The following is a 22941-nucleotide window of genomic DNA, read 5'->3' on the forward strand; positions in this document are numbered from 1 at the left end:
CATGATGTGTTTACCTCGGTTCACCAACCAGTCTCCAACTGCCAATCAGTCTCCAACTTCCAACCAGTCCCCAACCTCAGGAGACCAACCAGTTTTTAACCCCAGAAAACCAACCAGTCCCTAACCTCAGGAGACCAACCAGTCTTTAAACACAGAACGCCAACCAGTGCCCAACCTCAGGAGACCAACCAGTCTTTAAACACAGAACGCCAACCAGTGCCCAACCTCAGGAGACCAACCAGTCTTTAAACACAGAACGCCAACCAGTGCCCAACCTCAGGAGACCAACCAGTCTTTAAACACAGAACGCCAACCAGTGCCCAACCTCAGGAGACCAACCAGTCCCCAACTTCAGACCAACCAGTTTCCAACCTCAGGAGACTAAACAGACTCCAACCTCAGCACACCAACCAATCCCCAACCTATTTTACCAACTAGTCTTTAAACCCAGGAAACCAGTCCCAACCTCCGGAGAATTCAATTCAATTCATTTTTATTTTTATGGCGCTTTTAACAATGAACATTGTCTCAAAGCAGCTTTACACAGATAATGTGGTGATTAAAAATAAATATGTTCTTTGTAAGTGTAAGTTTGTCCCTGATGAACAAGCCGGTGGCGACTGTGGTAAAGGAAAAACTCCCTGAGACGGCATAAGGAAGAAACACTGAGAGGAACCAGACTCAAGAGGAAACCCATCCTCATCTGGGTTGCACCGAATGTCCATTTATTACAGATATACGATGTTGTGGGGTGCAGTGATGATGATCAGAAGCGAAAAGAAGTCCTGAGTCAATTTAGCAGACTGTTAACATTAACTACAGTTCAAATCCATCCTCAAAACTCCCGTTCTTACTCCGGAATTTCATGGAACCACCCAAGGCGTTGATGAGAAATCATCCCAAGCTGCACAGAGTGGCCTCCTGTCGAAGAGAACACTATCCAGAGGCAGACCAGGACGAAGTGGGAAGATCCACTGAGGGGGGGAGGGGCAGGTACAGTGGTCACTGGAGCCTCAGGAGCATGTTTAACTCGACCGAGAGAGAGAGAGAGAGAGAGAGAGGGTGACAGGAAGAGATGATATGGATTATTAAGTGTCCTTATTGTTGTATGAAAGTTAATGTCACAGTGCAGTTTGGACTCCAGCAAGACTCGCTATAGCAGCAAACCTAAAAGGGAGAACCAGAAGGTAACACAGACATGAGGGATCTCTGGGATAAGAGACGACCCACCACACCACCTTCAACAAACCTGAGTGAACGTGTGAATGTGAGGGGACGACAGCATACAAATATACCAGTTCACCAAACACTCTATATCCATGCTCCCTCCAGATCTAAAAATCTACTGATAAAAGACTTGACTAAATAAATACGTTTTCAACCTCAGAAGACCAACCAGTCCTCAACCTCAGAAGACCAACCAGTCCTAAACCTCAGAAGACCAACCAGTCCTCAACCTCAGAAGACCAACCAGTCCTCAACCTCAGAAGACCAGCCAGTCCCCAACTTCTGGAGATCAAACAGTCTCCTACCTCAGAAGACCAACTGGTCTCATATCTCAGGAGCTTGAATGAGAACAGAGACAGTGAGCTGTCCTAAAAAACAAGAGCGACAGAGGAGAAGAGAAACAGGGTGTGGTGATGTTTGTAGTGTTTTTTTTATCGCACGTGGTTCAAAACAAACCCGTAAACATTTCACCATGTTTGTCGTTGAGCTCGCAGGAGCAACGCGTCACGTTACGTCACGTCACGCCAGTTCCTTCCCCATGCGTAAAACGCCTTCGCCGCGTGCACAGCGGTCAGTGCGTGCGTGTTCGGAGCGCACGCCACGGCCCGCGAGAACGTGCGTGCATGTTCACGCAGCTTTTGCATCTGTGAACGTGAAATTAGTGCGCGGTTAAATAAACTTTCCTGAACTCTCATGCGCGCGAAGTAAAGCGCGTCACGTCGGGTGCGGAGGTCACGTCTACTGCTGAACACAAATCGTCCACACAGTGACCACACGCCTATTTCGTCCGGATCCGTGATCACGTGAGTGCATGCGTACGCACATGCGTGTGTGTCTGAAAGTGTGTTTATTGCTCAGCTGAGGAGTGTGTACGTTCGCGAGAAGCCCATGAGCTTTCTGATTTACCGCGCGCGCGGTTTATTTTTGTTCTGATCAGGAAACTAACAGTGAGACGCAGTTACAGCGAGTGAAGCCTGACACTGCTCTTTACTCGGCGCGTGTGTGTGTGTGTGTGTGTGTGTGTGTGTGCGCGCCGTGGCTTAGGGAGGAGAGCGGACTAAGTGTGTGTGTGTGTGTGTGTGTGTGTGCGCGCTTTAGAAGGAGGGACGCAAACGCCCGAGCGGCTTCCTGGCTGAACCACGCGTCCTGCCCCGGTTTGTCCTCGGCGTTTGGAAACCCGCAGCGGTAAGCGCAGCCACGGACAGCGTTCACTCCAGCTCGGTGTGTGTGTGTGTGCCGCCCTGAGGGTTGGAGTGTGTGTAAAACGCGGGTCGCTGAGAGGCATTTTTTTTCTCCAGAAAATGGCGTCCCGGCTTTCTCGAGCCTGAGCGCAGGGGTGGAAAAAGCGTTCGTTTTTTACGGAGAAAACTAAACCGGTTTTATTTTTTACTGTCGTTTTTTAATCCCGGATTAGATCGGAATGAATGTTCAGTTCCCGTGCCTCAGTTGGAGATCTTCAGAGGGTGCAGAAGGAGACGCGTAAAGCCGGAAGGCTCTCCGGTCCTGTGCGCCAGGCGGCGGCTGCTTCTGCTCCTGCTGTTGAGCGAAAGCGCAGCGTGTTTCCTCACGTGTGCACGGGGGGTCTCCGCGCGCCGCCGCCGCGCTCCGAGTGTCGTTTTATCGGTTTTGAAAATTATCGTCTTACGGCGCTGTTGGATCGCAACTACGGGCGCGTTCACGCCGCCCTCTGGTCCAATCTCAGTGGAGTTCGGAGAACAGGCCCGGTTCTGGAGTGAGTAGAGAAACGAGATGGTCTTTATAAACTTAGTTCTTTTGAGCAACTTCAATGCGCTCTATTGTGAGCTTTCACAGGGGGGGGGCATGCAAATCAAACCTCCCCACGAGAAGTGCTGTGCGCGTCTTTTCTGCAGTTTGAGGTGTGTGTGTGAACTGTGTGTGTGTGTGTGTGTGTGAGAGGGAGTAAGGTTGGCAGCAAGCAGGAGCTGCGCGACCACGACGCCTCTGTACGCACATCAACATCTCGGTGTTTTTTTTTTTTTTTAGTTCCTTTTAAAGTAAAACGTCGACACATTTAGATCTGTCGTGGACGAGATGTTCCACTGGATCCGCTTAACCGTGTGTGTGTGTGTGTGTCAGTGTGCGTGCACGCGCTTGAGCGCGTCTTTGGAGGAAACAGAGTGAGGAGAAGTGCTGGCTGATTAACGCGCGCGCACACACACACACACACCGCGATTTTGGTTATCGTTACAGCAGCACGAAAAATGCATCGGTGGTGCTTTAGATTTAGGTCGGAGTTGTGACTCGCTCTGATGTTCCTCACACAAACTTTTGCAGTCCACTTTCAGCTCAGTGTGTCAGTGTGTTTTTGTCTCACACTCCATGTTTCTGTCTCAAGTTTCCAGTTTCTGCCTCTCTCAGTCTCTCTCTCAGTGTCTCTCTTAGTCTCTCTCAGTGTCTCTCTCTGTCTGCTGGTGTTTCTCACACTGTGTATCTATGTGTGTAGGCAGGTGTGAAAAATGCTGTAATGTAAGAACGCTTTCAAAAAAATGTCAATGGTTAATTTTGATCAGACAAATAAATGGAAAGTAAATGAACAGAGGAAACATCCAAATTATCATTATTCAGCAGAATGCAAGTCTTCTAGATAATCAGTTCTACCTACAATAGCAACAATGTTTTTTTTTTCTGTGGATGATCCTGCCTCAGATTCTTTTGTCTCTTCTTGTAATCCCAGACAGACTCGATGACGTTGAGATCAGGACCCCGTGTGGGTCAAAACTATTATTTCCAGGACTCCCAGTTCTTCTCCACACTGAATGTTTAAGATTGTTGCCCTGCTGATGAATACATTTGGGTCCTGTCAAGTTTATTTCTATTGCCCATTTCAAAACAGACATTGTCTCAAAGCAGCTTTACAGAATTTTAAAAGTGAAGGTGAACGGTGTGCATTTATCCCTGATGAGCAGCTATGGTGACTGTGGTGAAGGAAAAACTCTTAGATGTTATGAGGAAGAAACCTTAAGAGAAACCAGACTCAAAGGGGAACCCATCCTCATTTGGGTGACATCAAGAGTGTGATTATAAGTCTTTAAACAATACAAAACACTGGAGAGTGAGAACTAAGTCAGTCAGACACCTTCTGCATGTTATTGCATGTATTTGTCTGTATTTCTCAGAATTGAGGTCACCATAGAACCTGACCAAATCTCCAACTCAATTTGCAGAAATTTCCAAACTTGCAACCTCCACCATGCTTCACTGTTGCTTGCAGACACTCATTATTGTACAGCTCCTCTGTCTTTTGGTGAACAACGTGCCTCCTGTTTTAGACAAATATTTCAGATTTTGACTCATAAGTCCAGAGCACCAGTCGCCAATGTTCTGCATCTCAGATTACATGATTTCATGCATAATTGTGACACTTAGACTTGTTTCCATGTTCACGAAAACCACTTCTGTCCAAACTTCTACATACAGTATATAGGTGTATATAGGTGTACCTGAGCCCCGTTTCTGTCACGTCTTCACTGATGGCACTGCTGGACATCTGATGTATAAGGGAAGTAATGGTGATTAAGTTTCCTTGACTGACCACTACATCTACGGCCCTCAACATCACCCATTTCTTTTTGTGCTTTTTCAAAATAGCTTTAACAGAAACCACAGTCTGCTTGGAAATGTGTAACTTGGAGAGATCTTGCTGATGAAGTACCTCAGTCTTGCCATGGTGTATGACCTGTGACATGAAACTGCCTTCCACAACCTCACCTTAGCAGCAGAGCTTTCTGTTCCTCACCTGATCTGAATCTCCTTCACAGCTGTTTCTACAGATCAAAGTGCTGATCATTAGAACCTGCTTGGTGTAATGGGTTGATCACACAACTGACTGTGATCCGACAAAATCTGTCTGTGTGCAAGTCTACAAAGTATTTAGAAGTAAGAATTGAAAAAAGGAAAAAGGATTGGTTTGATGTGGATTTCTTTTCTGTGTTTACTTTCCTTTTCCTTAACTGATAAAACTAAACTATTGACATTTTTATTTTTTAAAGAATTTTCACTTTTATAGCATTTTCAACAGCTGCCCAAAACCTTTGCACAGTACTGTATGTCTTTATCTGTCTCTGTGTCTCAGGCCCTCAGTGTCGTGTCTCGAAGTCTGTGTCTGCCTCTTATTTTTGTCTCAGTCTCTCTGTGTTTGTCTCTCATTGTGTCACAGTCCTTCTATGTCTGTCTTGCGCTGGGTATCTTTCTGTTTTGGTGTCTGCTTCTTGTAGTCTCACTATTTCTGTGTCTGTCTCTCACTGTCTCTCTGCGTCTGTCTTGCGCTGTGTATCTATGTCTCTGTGTTTTGGTAACTGCCTCTGTGTTTCACTTCTGCCACGTTTGGTGTCTCAGTCTCTAAGTGTCTTTGCCTGTCTCTCACTGTGCTGTTCTCTCTCTGTCTCTTTCACAATATGTATCTCTGTTTCTCAATGTCTTTTTTTTTTCCTGTTTATCAGACTGTGTCTCTGTGCTTGTCTTCTACTGTGTCTTTTTCTCTGTATGTTTTACACTCGGTATACTCTCTCTGTATTTCTCTCTCTCTCTCTCTCTCTCTCTCTCTCTCTCTTTGTGTCTGTTTGTTTCTCTCTGTGTTTAAGTGTGTCTGTCTCTTTGCCACAATCTCTCTCACAATCTTTCTGTCTCTCTCTCTGTTAGTGTTTGTCTCTAACCATGTTTCAGTGTCTGTCTATGTTTTAGAGTTTGTCTCTATCTGTGTCTGTGGTTTACAGTCTTTTGTCATCTCATGGCTTCAGTCTGTGTCTGTCTCTCTTTCTCACAGTCTCAGTCTCTGTGTCTTTATCCTATTTTTTTTTTGTCTCTTACATCATTCTCAGTGTTCCTGCATTGCTGGGATGGGTGGTGATCAGTGGTTGTGTGCTGGAGTTTGGTGGTGGTCAGTGGTTGTGTGCTGGAGTTTGGTGGTGGTCAGTGGTTGTGTGCTGGAGTTTGGTGGTGGTCAGTGGTTGTGTGCTGGAGTTTGGTGGTGGTCAGTGGATGTGTGCTGGAGTTTGGTGGTGGTCAGTGGTTGTGTGCTGGGATGGGTGGTTATTGTGTGCTGGAGTTTGTGTGCTGGGATGGGTGGTGATCAGTGATTGTTTGCTGGGAACACAGACTTGCACAAGCATCTCAGGCACATTTTTGGAGGAGTTGACTGAACCTAGTCCCAAACTTAACCATCTGTTGTGGGCTGTTAAACATTTGAAAGGTCCAAAAGTGCATAAAACCAAATGTTGTGAACTTGGGTGGGAATTTTTTTTTTAAAGCTTTAAAAAGGGGAACAAGGTCAAATGGCAAACTCAAATACTGTTAGTGTAAATCTTAATAATACAAAACATGTATTAATTGTTAAATTCTGTTATTTTCTGTATAGTTTATTATGATTAATGAAGTACCAACATTAATTGTAGCTTTTAATAGACAGGGTGGTGTAGTGCACTTGTCACTATGCTATCTAGAAGTGTAATATACTGTTGTTGTATACAGGGTCCTCCATTAATATTGGCAACCTTCACATTGTGAGGCAATACCGACATTCATCCTGGTCCTCTGGCTTGAACTTCATAGAAACAAACCTGAATATTATAATCTGTAGAGGTTCTGTAGGGAGGAATGGTCTCCGATCCCTTGCGATGTATTTTTCAAGCTAGCAGAGATTGTAGGAGAAGAGCCAGAGGTGTTAAGGGAAGTAGCACAGTGTTGACTAAATGGGTGACAGTAATTGTGCCACATACATATTTAAAAAATATGTTTTTATTCATTTATTTATAAAATTGAATTGGTAAACAATGACCTTAATTTAATAACAAAAGGCCTAGATGAGGTTTTTAGTAGTTTACACATGCTTGCTTGTCACGTGCTTAGAATGGTAAGATTCACAGATGTGATATGATGCATCGATTTGAAAAAATGTGCATCGGAATCAGTTCATTTATATATAATTATCAGTAGATGCGCTATCTACAGTTATCTTGTATACTATAAGATAACTGTGGCAACGTTTTGCGAGTGGAGGGTGGAGCTGGACAAAACAAGTGGTAAGACTACACTGTACGGTACAACACCATAGTGCCTGGCCATCCCCCTCCGATACTATCTGTTGAGACGGGTCTTCACACTCTGTTCTGATCCGATCTTTTCCTCTCCACCACAAGGTATGCCAATTCAATTGCTTTTGTTCATGTGAGGAAGTAACGTCTCTGGTCCCTGGACGTTTCCGGTTAGCTAACACACACATTCAAAACATTTGGCGGCTTACACACCTCTTATACGCAGTGATATTGCGACAGTTTATTAATTCTTGCGATTACAAATGTCACAATTAACACTAGGACCATGTTGTTCATGCTCTCACAGACTAGGAACTAATTTGCTGTCTGAAAGGGTTTGAACTTCTGAAAAGCAAAACACAACGTGATGCTTGGATTACAGCAGTGAAGTCTGGGTTCTGACTGGCAACTCGAGGACAACTAATCTAATCTAAAACCATCTAATCTAATCTAAAACCAACAGTTTTAACCAACATTTTAAAAATAAATTAGAATTCATTATAAATTGGGTAAATAAAAGACTCTTTACCCAGCATTCAATTGCATCTTGTTTATTCGTGACCACACACAGGCTCAGATGGTGTTCAAGCCCTCATACACACTGTTCCACCACAACATGGCTACACACCACCTAATCTGACCAGAGACATTTCAGAACCTATAGAATAATTGTGCAACACGTTATGATCGGAACACACTTGATTTGTGCAGCACGTGGTGTTGTATACAGAGGTCATAGAAGGACATGCATTATATATTTTTTATTTCTTATCTCGCGACCAAGACTTAATTTTCTCGTAATCTCCACATAACAGATAGTGGTTATACGTGATCAGTAGGTGTTTTTGTGGGTATTCGGAGTAAGAGCATGTTCTACATGCAGCATCTTGGATAATAACCGTTTGTAGCCGCGGAGTCGCGCACGAGCGCCGGCGCGGGCACGTGGGGGGAAAAGTCGCGACCACGAGAAAACACCTGTTGTTAAGGCAAGATTGCGAGAATATTAAGTCGTGATCGCGAGAAAACAAGAAAGTAAGAAAAAAAGTATAACGCATCGCCTCTTAGGACTTCCGGAGTTACGCGCTATAGATCCACTGTTCTTACAGCGCGCGCGTGCGTTCGTGGGCTCGTGGCTTTGTTCTGCTGGTTAGTTCAGACACCGACAAGCAGCGCGAGAGAACAACACGTGTTTTATTAAACATCTGGAGGTGAAACTTCTACATTAGACACAGCTGATTAAACAGTGCATCATCTCATCTCTCTACAGTCTCACAACCTCCACACACACACACACGGACATTTTAACGTGTAGTAATACGATAAGACCTTCTGACCTCATGTGCTCGTGTGTACACGAGATTTCACCTCCTAAATTGATTCGGAGTTTGTAGTGAAGTGATTTGTTGTTGTTGTTGTTGTTGTTATTATTATTATTATTATTATTATTATTATTATTATAGACATAAAGACTCACGCGACTGCATTGCGCTCTAATAACCTCACCGGTTACCATGGAAACCACCCAAAATGAGGGGGTTTAACACACACTGTTTAACACACACTGTTAAACCCCCTCATGTTTGGGTGGTTTCTAAGGTGGGAAAATGTGGTCCTACACCGTGGATGACGTTTAGTTTGTGTTTGAAAGACTTGTGTTTGTTTTTAACAGTTAAACACAAACACAAACTAAACGTCATCCACGGTGTAGGACCACATGTTCCCACCTTTCCCCTGAGGAATTAATTGTCGGCATCCAAACTCCGATAAAAACCGATCTAAAATCAGACACTAATAACACGTGTGGATACGGTACTTGAGGTAAACGAGGTCTGTCTGTCTGTCCGTCAATTGTGATGCATCATTTTTAACATATTTGCATCTGTACTTTTATTATTTAGAATATGACCAATAGTTTGTGATCAATATTTGATATGTAGCTCGATTTCTCATCGCTAAACTGTTTCTTGAGTGCGTTTTCTCCGTACCGCTGCTGCTACATAAATATGACGAGGCTTGAGAGAACCTGACATTGTGGAAACTTTACTGTCAAAGAGCAACAGTACAGTGTGTTAGATTATTTTGGTGTCTTTTTATATAATATATATATATATATATATAAAATGAAGCTGGTTTTTGTCTCCATCTAGTGTTTATTTTCTGCAAGGAGTCTAAAGAACTCATTTGTGCCTTTCTATAGATTGTCCGTGACATCATGCTCCTTACACACTCCTGAGTAGGGCTGAACGAATAATCGCATTTGCAATAATATCGCGATTTGAACAAACAAGATTTTTAAACTGCGGAGGCTGCGATTACACTCTTGCATGACACGCAAGAGTAAAACAGTTAGCATGAAGTTAGCATGCTGCACTGCACCTTGATCAGTTGTACAGTGATCTCAGGAGAGCGATATGATGCTGCTCCGTGGATTAACATGCCCTCCTACACATTTTATCCAGGCGATCAGTAACATATATTTCTGTATATGTATATTTCTGCAATCTATACTTTAGTTTGTGTGATTTGTTGCTGATTTGGATATTAATGTTTACACCAGGTTTATTTGTCAGCACTTTATGTTGTCATAATTATTACATGGTTAAAAGGCTGACAGTTTAAACAAATTATTCAATATACTACTGTGATTGTAGTTATTAAATACAAATGTATTCTTTTCTCAAATCGTTTTTTCTGAGGGGGGAAAAAAAAGCTTTTAAACAGAAGATTCAGAAGGGTTTTTATTTTTGGCTTGTAGTCAGTCATTAAGGAGGTCCTGGAGAACCCTCATGTCAGAACTGATTGACAAATTTGGTCGAACTGGGATGAAACTCTTGCGTCTTGCGGCGTTTTGTCGTGTAATCAGTAATCAGAGGTTTGAAGAAGAGTGCTGGTGAAGAGACACTCCTCCCGGCTCAGCTCATTACAATCACACTGTGAATCGCTGCTCATTTAAATCAGTGTGAAAACCGAGGTGTGAATACTTAAGTGAGGCTCTGTTTTTGTGTACGCTACTGATACAGGATTTACGTTGCTGCTGTTCTATTGATCGCTTTCAGAGGCTTTGGGACGGGTTCCAGAAAAGCAGGAATAGAGAACACATTAAATTAGAAACTGTTACTTCTCTACGAGTCTCTTATATCTGCCGGACTCGTCCGCTCTGTGGTTCAGCGAGGAGAAAGACACTTGGTACTTTTTCTGTTTGTGGTGTGTTGTGAACAGAACCGATTCTATGCTGCATTATGAATGTTTCAATATCATGTTCTAGTATAATTTTCCTCTTAGCATTAGTGTCGCACTGGCGTGAATTTTATTTCTGCTCTTTTCCAGAGGGCAGCTTAGAAATATGGACGAGATCCCGAGCAACGAAAAGTCATGCCAGACTGAAGGTTTGGACGAAAAAGCAACAGTTCTCATGTCAGAGCATTTCAATCAAATGACAGGTGAGATTTCTTTCATTACTTTGAGTCAGAACTTCAGTGTAAAGTCCAGTAATGACTGAGGAGCTGCAAATAGTGTAGAAGTATCAGAGTATCCAGTATCAGAGTGTGATCCCAATGTACATATTCACCAGTGAGCAGTTTGGCTCATGCTGCATTAGTTTAGACTTGATTGACTTTATTGTCATTGTGTAACGTACAAGTACAGGGCCACTGAAATGCAGTTAGCATTTAACCAAAAGTGCAAAGATCATTGTGTATTAATAAATAAATCGAATATATATATATATATATATATATATATATATATATATATATATATATATGCATATACAATAATATGCATATACAAAAATTATTGTATATGCATATATATATATATATATATATATATATATATATATATATATATATATATATATATATATATATATATATGCATATACAATAAACATATTATAGGCATGCCAAGGTGAAATATATTTTAAGAATAATATAGTATACAGTGCAAATGTGAGGTTAAACACAGAAGGGTTTTATTTGAAAGTGACCATACAGTGCAAAAAGGCAACTTGAGGTAAAGTTTCGTTATTTGTGCAACAGTCAGAGGCAGCAACAGTCAGAGGCAGCAACAGTCAGAGGCAGTAAAGGGTAGAGGCAGTAAAGGGTAGAGGCAGCAACAGTCTGAGGCAGTAAAGGGTAGAGGCAGCAACAGTCTGAGGCAGTAAAGGGTAGAGGCAGCAACAGTCTGAGGCAGTAAAGGGTAGAGGCAGCAACAGTCTGAGGCAGAGTGTTAAGTTGACTGAGTTGGATATAGAAATCATCATTTATTTATAGAGTTCAGAAGGCTGACGTGCGGGAAAGAAACTGTTCCTGAGTCTGCAGGTCCCTGCTGGTGCAAACTACAGTAATTGTATTTCATTTCATCAAATTTACCTCATTATCACTTATTTGGTGTGAGGAGGAGAATGGACTCTTTTTACCAATTGTGACAGAGACAGACATAATAAACCATCATCCACGTTAATCCTGATCAATTTGAAAACTTTTCTTTCTCTCCTCGTTCTCTCTGGTTTTTCTTTTCCTTCCAAAAGTTTAAAAACTGAGCTTTTATCTAAAAAAAATTAACCTGCAGATTTGAAGAAAATGTGCCTCAGCAGACTAGCTTGTTAAAAAAAAAACCCTTAGATGTGTACATTTGTTTCCCGCATTTTATTTTTTTTTGCTTCATGAAACTCGAAAATTGTCACTCCAAGAGTGAGTCAGTCCACTCAGATCCCGGGTTATCACCTTTTTTTTTCTTACATATTTGCACATTTCTTTTTCTTTGCTGCTGTAACAGAGAAATTGCCCCACTGTGGACGAATAAAAGTCTCTCTGATCTTATGATATTCCTGATGCACACTGGGAGCACACTGATTTTTAACAGTCCTTTGCGATTGTTCTTGTCAGACTGTACGAACATGATCCTCGTGTCACACTGTAGAATCTGTTTCCGCAATGTCAAACTGTACGACAGTCAAAAACTGACTCCCACAAGAAAAAGACTCGTCTGAAGTTTTATGGCGTCAATCCGTGACACGACCAGACTTACGTTCTCCCGCTAACGGTAGCTAGCAGCAAACAAAAACAAGCCATATCATTCTTTTTGTTCATGATGGTAAAAACGTCGTAGAAACACTCCTTTTCCCTGCATAAGTCAACAAGTTTCTCATCTTGCTGTAGCGTCCAACTGACTCGTTTCCACATTTTCCTTGAGGTGGTTTGAAGTTGTGCTAATTGCATCATCAGGTTTCGGCGTTCCTCTTGGTTTTCGGTTTGACGGTCATCGTAGGGGAAGACGCGCTGCGAGGAAATCTCGTGTGAGGACGAGATTTTTCTGAAAATGATTGAAACAACAGTGTAGGCAGAGAGTGTTTTAAAACGAATGAGCAGTTTTCAGATCTTTATGAATCAGTGTGGATGTAGTTTGGGATAAAAATAAAGGGCAGGGCCAGGAACCACATCTCTTATTTACTCAAATGACACATTTATCTAAACTGTGAGGTGTGAAGTCAGAACTCGGAGTGACCATTTCCGATGCGAAGCACAAAAAAAAACGAAATGTGCACACCTACAAGTTTGTTTTTGTTGGCAACAAGCTAGTCTGCTAACGGGATTGTGTGATGTGAAGAACACTCAGTTCCTAAATGGAAATTAAATGTTTTTTTTCTTGTAAGAGGTTGGGAATTACAACCTGTAACTGAATGCAGCAAGACTCTGACATCTGGGAATGTTGTGGAGCAGGTGACTAATAATTCACAGAATCTTGCATTCTTGTGTCTGGCTGGTTTTGCAACATTTTGATGGTTTTTTGGGCCACCGTTATGGCCGTCTGGGGGTCTGGGGTGCAGAGCATGCCAGGCAGATGGGCACAAGAGGACGCTAGGGGGCTCCAAATCACTACTTTTCAATAACAATAGTAGTAATAATAATATTACTATTATTACTATTATTATTATTATAATTACTATTATTACAATTATTATTAATAAATTTGTATAATTTTTTTAAAATATTGTAATATTATTTTCTTAAAGCCACAGTTTCAAAACAACAATTTGGACTATTATTTGTGTAAGTATTTGTGTGCCAAATGCACTCCTTCGCGTAAATTTTGGAAAGTTTATTTCTTTTGCATGGCCCTTCATGACATTATGAAGTGTGAAATTCCTTGTAATTCGTGCTTCTTCCTAAAGAGCTCACGGACACAACAACCAGAGCGAGAGCAAGGGCACGGTTGAGGGCTTCGTTTGTGTTGAGGGTCCATTGTGAAACAAAGTCCAGCAAGTACCGAAGTACCGAAAGCTACGTTTTTGTTGACTAAAAACACCATCTCAGTGTGGAGGGAAAAATATATGCATTTTTAAACGTAAATCTATGAGTGTGGACATGGCCTTACTTTTACACATATGGATAAATGTTGAGCATTAATGTTGTATTAAATCAAAACCTGTAAAGTGCATTATTTTAACAAAACCAAATATATATAGATAGATATATATATATATATATATATATATATATATAGATATAGATATAGATATAGATATAGATATTGATAGATAGATAGATAGATAGATAGATAGATAGATAGATATAGATATAGATATATAGGGGGAGTGGTGGCTCCAGTGGTTAAGGCGCTGGGTTACCGATCGGAAGGTCGGGGGTTCAAGCCCCGGTATCGCCTAGCTGCCACTCTTGGGCCCTTGAGCCCTTAACCCTCTATGCTCCAGGGGACCCTTACGAGAAAAATAAATCAAGGACCGTGACGTCGGAGCGACGTGGGACCGCCTTCCCGTGGGCTCACCACCTGCAGGAGGGACCATAAGGTACCGGTGCTGAGAGGATTGGGCAGCAGTCGAAGGCAGGGGCCTTGACAGCCCGATCCCTGGACACGGAGAAGTGTCTGGGGAATCTGCTTAGACTGCTGCCGCTGCGACCCGAATTACGGATAAGCGGGAGAAGATGAAATGATGAATGTATATATATATATATATATATATATATATATATATATATATATATATATATATATATAAATATTTATAAAGTTTTTTTCTGTATGCAATACTGTAGATTAAATTCGCAGCTCTTTGCATGTTTGTTTCATCTTGTTTCCTTGTTCAGATTTGATGTGTTTGATAGATTAATACTGTTCATTACCGTCATCTGAATTGTACCTTCTGACTAAGAATAGGAAGGAAACCTGTTGAGTATGTTGCTTATTTTGTTGTTGACGGGTGAAACTGCAGCAGAGAGTATTTCAGTTTGTGCGTTTAGATGCTTGTTGCCGTGTTGAGTCACTTTGATGTGTTGGTTTGATGACTGTATGGTTGTGTGAGACTTGTGTATTTGCGATTACAGTCGTCGTTCGGATCTTGCGGTCCCACTTTCTTGCGATTTTCAATTTGGTACATAAATATTTTGTTTTGCGAATGGTCTTGATTTCAGTTGATCATAAGAAATGAGTAGCATCACAAGAAACCGTAGGTTTCTGCTTATTTATTGGTTGAAGTGTCCTCTGATAATAAAAATAAATAACGCTGTGACGTGTATCTTTAACTCGGCCGAGTATCTATGCCCGGCTACACTACAGTACTGTACTACAGTACTCACTGTGATATTTCTACGAATTTACACAAAATTCATCTCGCTATATTCTTGTTTTCTGTGTGTGTTTAAAGAGTGTGGGAGGATGATTCATGTCTTAAAGCAATAAAAACAAAAACGGAAAAATTACGGTTTTGGAACATAACTACTGCGACAGACGGGGTAGACTGTATTTAACCTGTCAGACCACTACAGTGGAACACAGAAATTGGTAGATCATTGTTGGTTCCTCATCTCCACTAGTTCTTCAAGCTTCATAGTTTCATAATGAACCCTCAACGAAAACGTAGCTTTTTGAAAACGCTCTGGATACATTTGAAAACTCAGTTTTTGTGTCATGGTGTGGACTGTGACAACTGTGGCTTTCGAAAATGACACGCATTTTTAGTCATGTGACAAAGTTTTACAGAACCGGAAGGTAGATAAACATCAGGTGGAAATGGTGCAGGTTGAAGCATCTTTTGGGTTGACGTAGCCTACTAGTGTTTCATCCATTAATTGGGGTTGAAGGCACAAGGCTCTTTTGTTTTTGTTTTTTATTGTAATTCAATTGCATTTCAGCATTTTTTGTTCTATATTGCCCACTGCATTTCACACTCATATGTATCATATTACTGATTAAATTAAACATTCAACATCAAACCAAGCCCATCAATCCTTCCATCCTGAATCAAAACCTTTAACACCGACACGTTTTCTTAAGTACCAAATGTGAGGAGTTTAACTGGTGAACTGGTAGTTGATATGAAATGGCTCCACCTCCACAGTAATAATGAGGCCAGAAGCTCACCAGAGCAGTACCTGATAACATTCTCTTCATAAATGTTCAGAAAAAGCTAAGCTGTGCTCATCTCAGCATGACCGAGCAGGAAGAGTTTGCACTTCATTACTGCCCCAGATATTATATTTACATTTATAGCATGTGGCTGATGCCCTGAACCACCATGTCGGCCAAAAACATTCACGTGTCTAATCTGCCAGGATAAGAATAACTACCACTGCTCTCACTGCAAATCATCACATCAAGCCAAACTATCTCTCACAGTGGCCAATTCACTTCATCTTCTTTAAGATACAAGATGAATCCTATTTCTACAGTTTCTTTCACTCATTTCAAGCCTGACGTTTTCCCAGATAATTGTTTTAAAGTATTTTTTTTTTTTTTTTATAAATAATTTGCTGCTGTTAGAATGACATTTCAAAGCATGAAATGAAAAAGTAAAATGAGCAAATATGTCTATAAATGGGTTAATTTGTCATATAGTCAGTGGTTATATTAAAAACCTATAATAAGTATCTTTAGATTAGTTTATTAGGGTTGTAGTAATACACTTCACCAACTGATTTGATTTAAGATTCCTATAGACAGAGGTTTCCGGATTATTAGAAAAATGCAGTTCACAATCTTTTAAAAAGGATAATTTACTTTACAATAATTTTGGACTGAAACAAAACGAGCTGCGTAGTTAAATAGTTAATAGTTAAAATAGTTGGGAATAGTTAAAAAGCTACTGAAGAACTTTTAATCTCTTTATAATATGTTCATGTAACTGTAGAATGTTATTTATTTTAATGCCAAAGCCTTATAACCTTCTACTTGTTGTACCTTTACAACAAGTATGGATGCGGCGTTAGACGAAAACGCTGTATTTAAATTTATCCGGATTAGACTGGAGTTAAAACATTTTTATTTTTTTTATTTTTTTGGAAACGCAACGAAGTTATTTGGAAAACATGCGTTCTTTTTGCACCACCCGGATGAATAAATATTAAGAAAAATAAAATACATGCATTTAAACTGAAACAAAAAGTAAAACTCCAAATAAATACATTTTTGCCAATAGCCGATTGTTCCAGCAATTAACCTTGGGTGCTGATTAAAAACCGATGAATTGGTCGACCTCTAATTATCAGTAACATTTAACTAAATGTGTTTGTTAATGGCAGGTTTCTGTAATGCTATGGCAGCACTGTAGTTGCATATTGTGATGCCAGTACAACTAATTGAAATGAGTTGAAATGCCTCCCGGGCACCGAGCTGAGCCAACGCTGATCTCTACTCATACACATTCATACATATTTCACATCTCGTTAAGCTTCATGTGGGGGAATTACGGCATGTTTTGACTTTCATGGATGATTTGGAAAAACCTTATTTCGTGGTTTGCTTGCAGTCACAGCTCTTGGTTGCTTTTCTTTACAGGACGCCAGTGACACAGATCTGAGTATTTAAAAACACATCTTTAGTAATTGTGATTTATGTCTAAGTGATGGAAGAGTGACTTTTATTGAGGGAAAAGTGATTTTTATTCTCTGCTGGTTACTAGCTTTTACAGCAAAGCAAGCTTGGGTAATCCTTCTGGTGGATGGTCGAGTTTAGCGCTCTAGTGCACTAGACAGACATACATCAGATGATAAGATGCAAAAATGTCAAAGTTCTATCAAAGGTAGTTTCAACCCTCAAAAACCGTACATTTTCCCCTCAGGAAATGTGTTTGTCTATGTTTTGACCACCATCTCTCCATTCAGCTGTCCCACTTCTGGCAACCTTCTAAGAAATACTCTCATACCGCCATAAAACACAGTATAAAAACCCCACAGGCCATGCAGGCTTTGAGCCGGACCTCCAGGTTGTAAATCCTACAGTTGCATCAATCCTGCATCAATCTTTCTGCTGAAGCTCTCGTTTTATCCACCATTTTCTGCCTGTCTACCCTTTTTACACTAACTCAAAATCCTAACTCTAACGTCTTCTTGACTTTTAGCTGATTTTTGACATGAAGGATCTCTGGGATAAGAGGGGCCTGCTACAGCACTGTCAACAAGTTGGTGGATGACAGCATCCAAATAACCCAGTTCAACAAAACACACTATATCTTAAACCTTTCGACAAAAGTCTTGACTAAACAAATAGTTAAGTTTAATCTAGTCTTGAACACTGAGACTTTCTGATTCCTGAGCACTATTTAGAACGGCTGTTCCATAACTGTGGGGCTTTGTAAAAGAAAGTTCTCCCCTCTGCTGTAGTCCTAATCTTTTTCGGCACCAACAAACAGATCGAAGTAGCCAATTTAGACAAATAAATACATTTAGACTCTACATCATTTGCTGATTGGGGTTGAGGAGGCTTTCCTATGGTCCTGAGTAGGAACGTTTCATTGTTTTTTATTATCTTGTTCTGTGCTTTAGTCATATACAGCACTGTTTTATAGCAAGGCCAAAAAAAAGTTTTCAGAGCTATATCTCATTAAAATCAGCCCTAGTTTCTGCAGTGGACAAGTACCTGAAGTTTGTGAAAAAGCCCTGCAGTCGAAATGTTTCTCTGAGAATCATCACCTTGTGGTAATTAACGCAAAACTAGTATTGCTGGTGCCAACTGCCCTTAAATCATTTAGCTCTCTTTATTGAAATATGTTTTTTTTTGCTCTGCGTTTGTTTCAGCATACTTTATAGAACCAGGGGACCCTCCGTTGTTGCAGAGACAGCTGCAGACATCCAAGTCTGGCATTCAGCAGATCATTGAATGTTTTCACACAGGTACCATACTCATTATTTCAAATGTGTTTACTTTCATGGCCTTTCGTAAGATGGGAAAGAGGCATGTGGAGCATTTGAGAAGCATTGAAACTGCCATTTGTGCCCTTTTATAGGTACTACGCAACTGAAACACATTTTACTCAAAGAAGTGGACACAATATTCGAGTGCAAGCTGTGTCGGAGCCTTTTCCGTGGCCTTCCTAACCTAATCACACACAAGGAGTTCTACTGCATTCCCAGGCTGCCAGAACCAGAAGGTCTGTCTAAAAGTGCACACTTTTTCATTTATACTAATAATTTTAGACAGCATTTTTTTTTTCGTAATTATTTTTGGGTTTTGTCCCCTGCGGCTGTGTAGAGGATTTTATAGTTCACTATAAAAACCGTAGAAAAAGGTATGATTTTAGACAGTTTTTAAGCTTGTCTTATTTTTGTAGAGCCCTCAGGAAACTGCAGGCAGAGTATAGATTTTAAAGAGCTCCTGGAAGTTATTTATCCTCGGCCCAAACAGGAGGAGCTTGTGGTGCATCTGGAGCCTATACCAGGCAACCAGAACGCTGTATTTCAACATCTGGCTAAACAGAGTGATGAGGATCCTAACTCCCCCTGCCCATTCTCCAGCCACAGTATGAAAGACTGCAAACTCAACCAACCTGAGAGTCAAGAGCAAACCATTGAAGAACATAATGCAGGTGGAGAAAGCGAGAATGAGGCAGAAACTAAGAGAGATGGTAAGTTGAAGAAAGACAAAGATGCTGAAGCTGAGGAGGAAAAGGACGATGCAGGTGTGGAGGTGGTGACTAATGCTAGGCTGGACGATGTAATTATTACATGCTGCCTCTGTGGCAAAGACTTTGGTTCGCGGCGCAGTGTTCGCCGCCACTGCCGCGAAGTGCACAAGCAGCGGCTAGAGGAGCTTCGCAAGTATACAGAGACTCGCACAGTGCCAATCAGCCTGCTGTCTGTGGTAAAGGAACGACAAGTGCAGTCGTCCAGACCTAATGGAAAATGTTGCCCTGTCTGTTTTAAATCCTTTGCCACCAAAGCAAATGTCCGCCGCCACTTTGATGAGGTGCATCGGGGCCTCCGTCGTGACCTGATTATGCTTGATACCCCCACCAAGTCAAATGATCTGGAAGTCATGCCTGCTGAGCCCAGTGCCCCTCTCAATCCTAATGCCAGTACAATTTCTCCACCACCCCACTACAACCTGGTCACCTGCAAGTGCCTCATTTGCAAGAGAAGCTACAGCACACAGTCAAGGCTCAAGAGGCACATGCGTCTTGTTCACAAGATCCCTGCTAGCAAATGTACCGTCTCCAGCCCCTCAACTGGCAAGAAATATAAGTCTGAGGACGGCACTGACACCGAGCACTCACACAAGGGTCTCAAGAGGCCCCGGGAGGAGGACGAAGATGAGAAACCGGCAGTCATTCGCAAGCCCAAGATTTCGGTAGGCTTCGACTTTAAACAGCTCTTCTGCAAGCTGTGTAAGCGACAATTCAGCTCATGCCAGAATCTTGCCAAGCACATCGAGCTGCACACAGACAATGGCGGTGACATTTTCATCAAGTTCTACCGCTGCCCCCTGTGCCTCTACCAGTCCCGCCGCAAGCGGGATGTTCTGCGTCACATCTCTGTCGTCCACAAGAAAAACTCTGCTTACCTGGCCAAGATCCTGCCAGGCCTGGAGAGTCGTGCTGTGAAGAAGCCTGCGGAAACCGTGCTTGGCAGTTCATTAGAGCATATCCACGCAAAATGTCCAGATGACCATCACAATGAAGAACCCACATCACCACACAGCCTGGAGACAGACAGCTCTCCGTCTTCTGTAATTCTAAAACAAGAGTTTCCACCTTCTTCACCACCGGTCATGCACAGGCAAAGTCTTTCTCCCCAGATTTCATCCGTCATCTGCAGCCAGACCTCGAATGGATTGCCGAACGGAGAAGAGGCCCAGGACAGCACTGAAATCTGCGTCACAAAGAACTTCTCGCTACACACATGCGACATTTGTGGCCGTGCCTTTGCCAAGAAGGTCTACCTGGAGTCGCACATAAGGAGCCACCGCAATGCAGCCAAGTCTGACGGCCAAACTGTGGGTGTGAGCACACGCTCCAAGACCCTTCTTTGGTGAGTATTGCTGCTGCACAAAGCGAAGTTGTGATAAAGCGTAGTTCTTTAATGCTAATTCAGCAAGCAATGAAGATCCAAACTAGGTTTTTTTTTTTTTTTTTTTTTGAGTGGATCAACTGCATGAAGCTAAATGTTAAGGACTTTCTACCCACCAAAAAAACTGATTCTGTATGAAAGGAAAAATCTATCAAAAATTAGGTCATGCCAGTATCCCCATGAAATCTTGTCTGGATTTGCCCCCTTTTTATTTTATTATTATTATTATTTTTTTTTTAAGTGTAAGGATATTTCATAGCAATACGTTGGTTGAACATACATTGCAAGATTGAATTCCAGGTTAATAAACTTGATACATTGTACATAGAGGTCGACCAATAGTGTATTTTACAGATAACGATGGCTCGGCTGGATCGTACTTGCCAATAACCGATTGATCAACCAATAGTTTTTAAAATGGATCCTGGATAAAAAAAAAAAAAAAAAAACACTCCATGTAAAATATTACTGAACTTTATTACAAAAAACCAAAAAAAACAATACTGAATCATCAAAATGTGCTAAATGAAATAAATATGCTGGATGGATGGATAGATGGATAATTGTTCAATCTGACAAATGCAGATAAATTTGAAAATATATTGTATGTACAACATGTTATATATAAGTCGATAAATGTGCAGCAAATAAATGGAAAGGCCATGGCAGTGAATAATGTGCATGAGCTGTTGTGCAAGTAGAAAAAATAAATATAAAGGCTCTGGGAGTGTAAAAATATTAGTTATATTAATAAATATTGAGGAAAATCAAAGAAGTGTATTTAAACTGAAACAAAAAGTAACATTACAAATAAATAAAAAGTTACATTTAATATGAATAAAAAAAAACTTCAAATAAACACCATGTGTCATCAGTGATTCACCTTGTAATGTATAATGCAACCCGGAAAAACTATCAGCGCGGGGTTTATTTTTTTTATTTTTAATTTATTATCATTTTTTTTTGTCGATAGTTTTAATAGTTCTTGACAGAATGTAAACGTCATAGTTTAAGCAGGCGCCAGACAAGTGAACTGGTATTGTCAGTCATTCCAGGTTAGCATGTAATTTGCTGTTTCGTTGAGTGAAAAGTAGTACATAATTGTACATTATTGAGTATAAACTCATAGTAGTGTATTATGGTCAAATTTGGCAAAATGTAGAAACGTGCAAATGTTTGCAAATCTAGTGCATCTTTGTTTTTTGTTTTCCACTTTCCCCCTGACCTCACCTGTACATTCCTTTGCTTGTGCAGCACACTAAATACCTCTGGTCTCTTTCATATCTATTGTGTGCTTAGATTCACAGTCTTTCCTCTTTCTCTTCACTGTAACAGTCTCTCTTTGTCTGTTGTTTGACTGCATTCTGTTCGGGTCTTTCAGAAACAGCATGTTGGAGCATTTCGAAAATAACAGACAGTCTGCTTGTGCCTGAGGGTTCTGCAGAAACGAAACAGCCGCTGTGTTTAACCAGATTTATTGACCATGTTCTGTTGTTTCTTACTTTCTCGTTCTTTTTTTTTTTTTTTCAGATTATATTTTGGGGAGCCACTGGATTTCTGACAACCAGGCTGCATTAAGGAGCTGCTAATGTCAAACATGAAGAACTGGACCATAAATAAATGCTGCAGCTGTAAATACCGGTCTGTTCCTAGTGTTTGTGTTTTGATGGGTTTATGTAGGTAATAAATGTATGTTTTTTTCCCTTTGGCTACCTGCCTGTCTAGGCCGCACTGTAGATGTTGTAATTGAACTGTATCTGAGGCGTTTACCTCTATTTCAGGGGGGGAAAAAACAACCCAAAACATTTATCGATTCTCTTACTAGACTTGCCTGCAGATAACTGCAGTGTCTCACTCTCAGGCGAAGAGTGGTGAAAAATATTGTACCGGGATCCAGTTTTAGTGGATCAGCCCCAGGCCATGTGGGGAAGCTCCTGAGTTCAATGGCTATAGCAGTGGTGCTGATGACGAGTGTATAACTCATTGGTATTCAATGCAAATATATATTTAATTTTGTATGACTGAGGGGGAAAAACACAATCGGAATATATATATATATATATATATATATATATATATATATATATATATATATATATATATATATATATATATAAATAACATTCCGATATAATATATTTTGGCTCTAAGATGGCCGTTATTTAATTTAGAATGAAATCATATCTAAAGCGATATAAAGCTAAACATTCCTCATGTTAAACTACATGTTCCACACACATCATTTCATGCACAAGTTCCAATGAATGCCCTTTTGTTCAGATATGTTTGTGTTGAAAAATGGAAGGATACATTTATTTGATTTATTATTTGTCATATTTTTCCCCACATTTGTATGAGGTATC

General features: G+C 40.9%; 1 protein-coding gene across 8 annotated transcripts; it reads left to right on the forward strand.

The window, feature by feature from the left end:
• The first annotated feature begins 1771 nt into the window (after positions 1-1771).
• znf800b (zinc finger protein 800b) lies at positions 1772-22280 on the forward strand. Of its 8 annotated transcripts, none has more exons than XM_083528435.1 (6): positions 1772-2030; positions 10605-10717; positions 18311-18406; positions 18520-18663; positions 18844-20539; positions 22109-22280. In XM_083528435.1, coding segments are annotated over exons 2-6 (2034 nt in total). In that variant the 5' UTR covers positions 1772-2030; positions 10605-10620; the 3' UTR covers positions 22110-22280. The 8 variants fall into 8 exon arrangements, with proteins under 8 accessions (XP_083384561.1, XP_083384556.1, XP_083384559.1 ...); XM_083528430.1 differs by lacking the exon at positions 22109-22280 and adding an exon at positions 2165-2412 and having other exon boundaries at positions 18844-21073; XM_083528433.1 differs by lacking the exon at positions 22109-22280 and adding an exon at positions 4837-5124 and having other exon boundaries at positions 18844-21073.
• The last annotated feature ends 661 nt before the right edge of the window (positions 22281-22941 follow it).

Source organism: Silurus aristotelis (genome assembly GCF_946808225.1).
Source record: "Silurus aristotelis genome assembly, chromosome: 24".
Lineage (NCBI taxonomy): Eukaryota > Metazoa > Chordata > Actinopteri > Siluriformes > Siluridae > Silurus > Silurus aristotelis.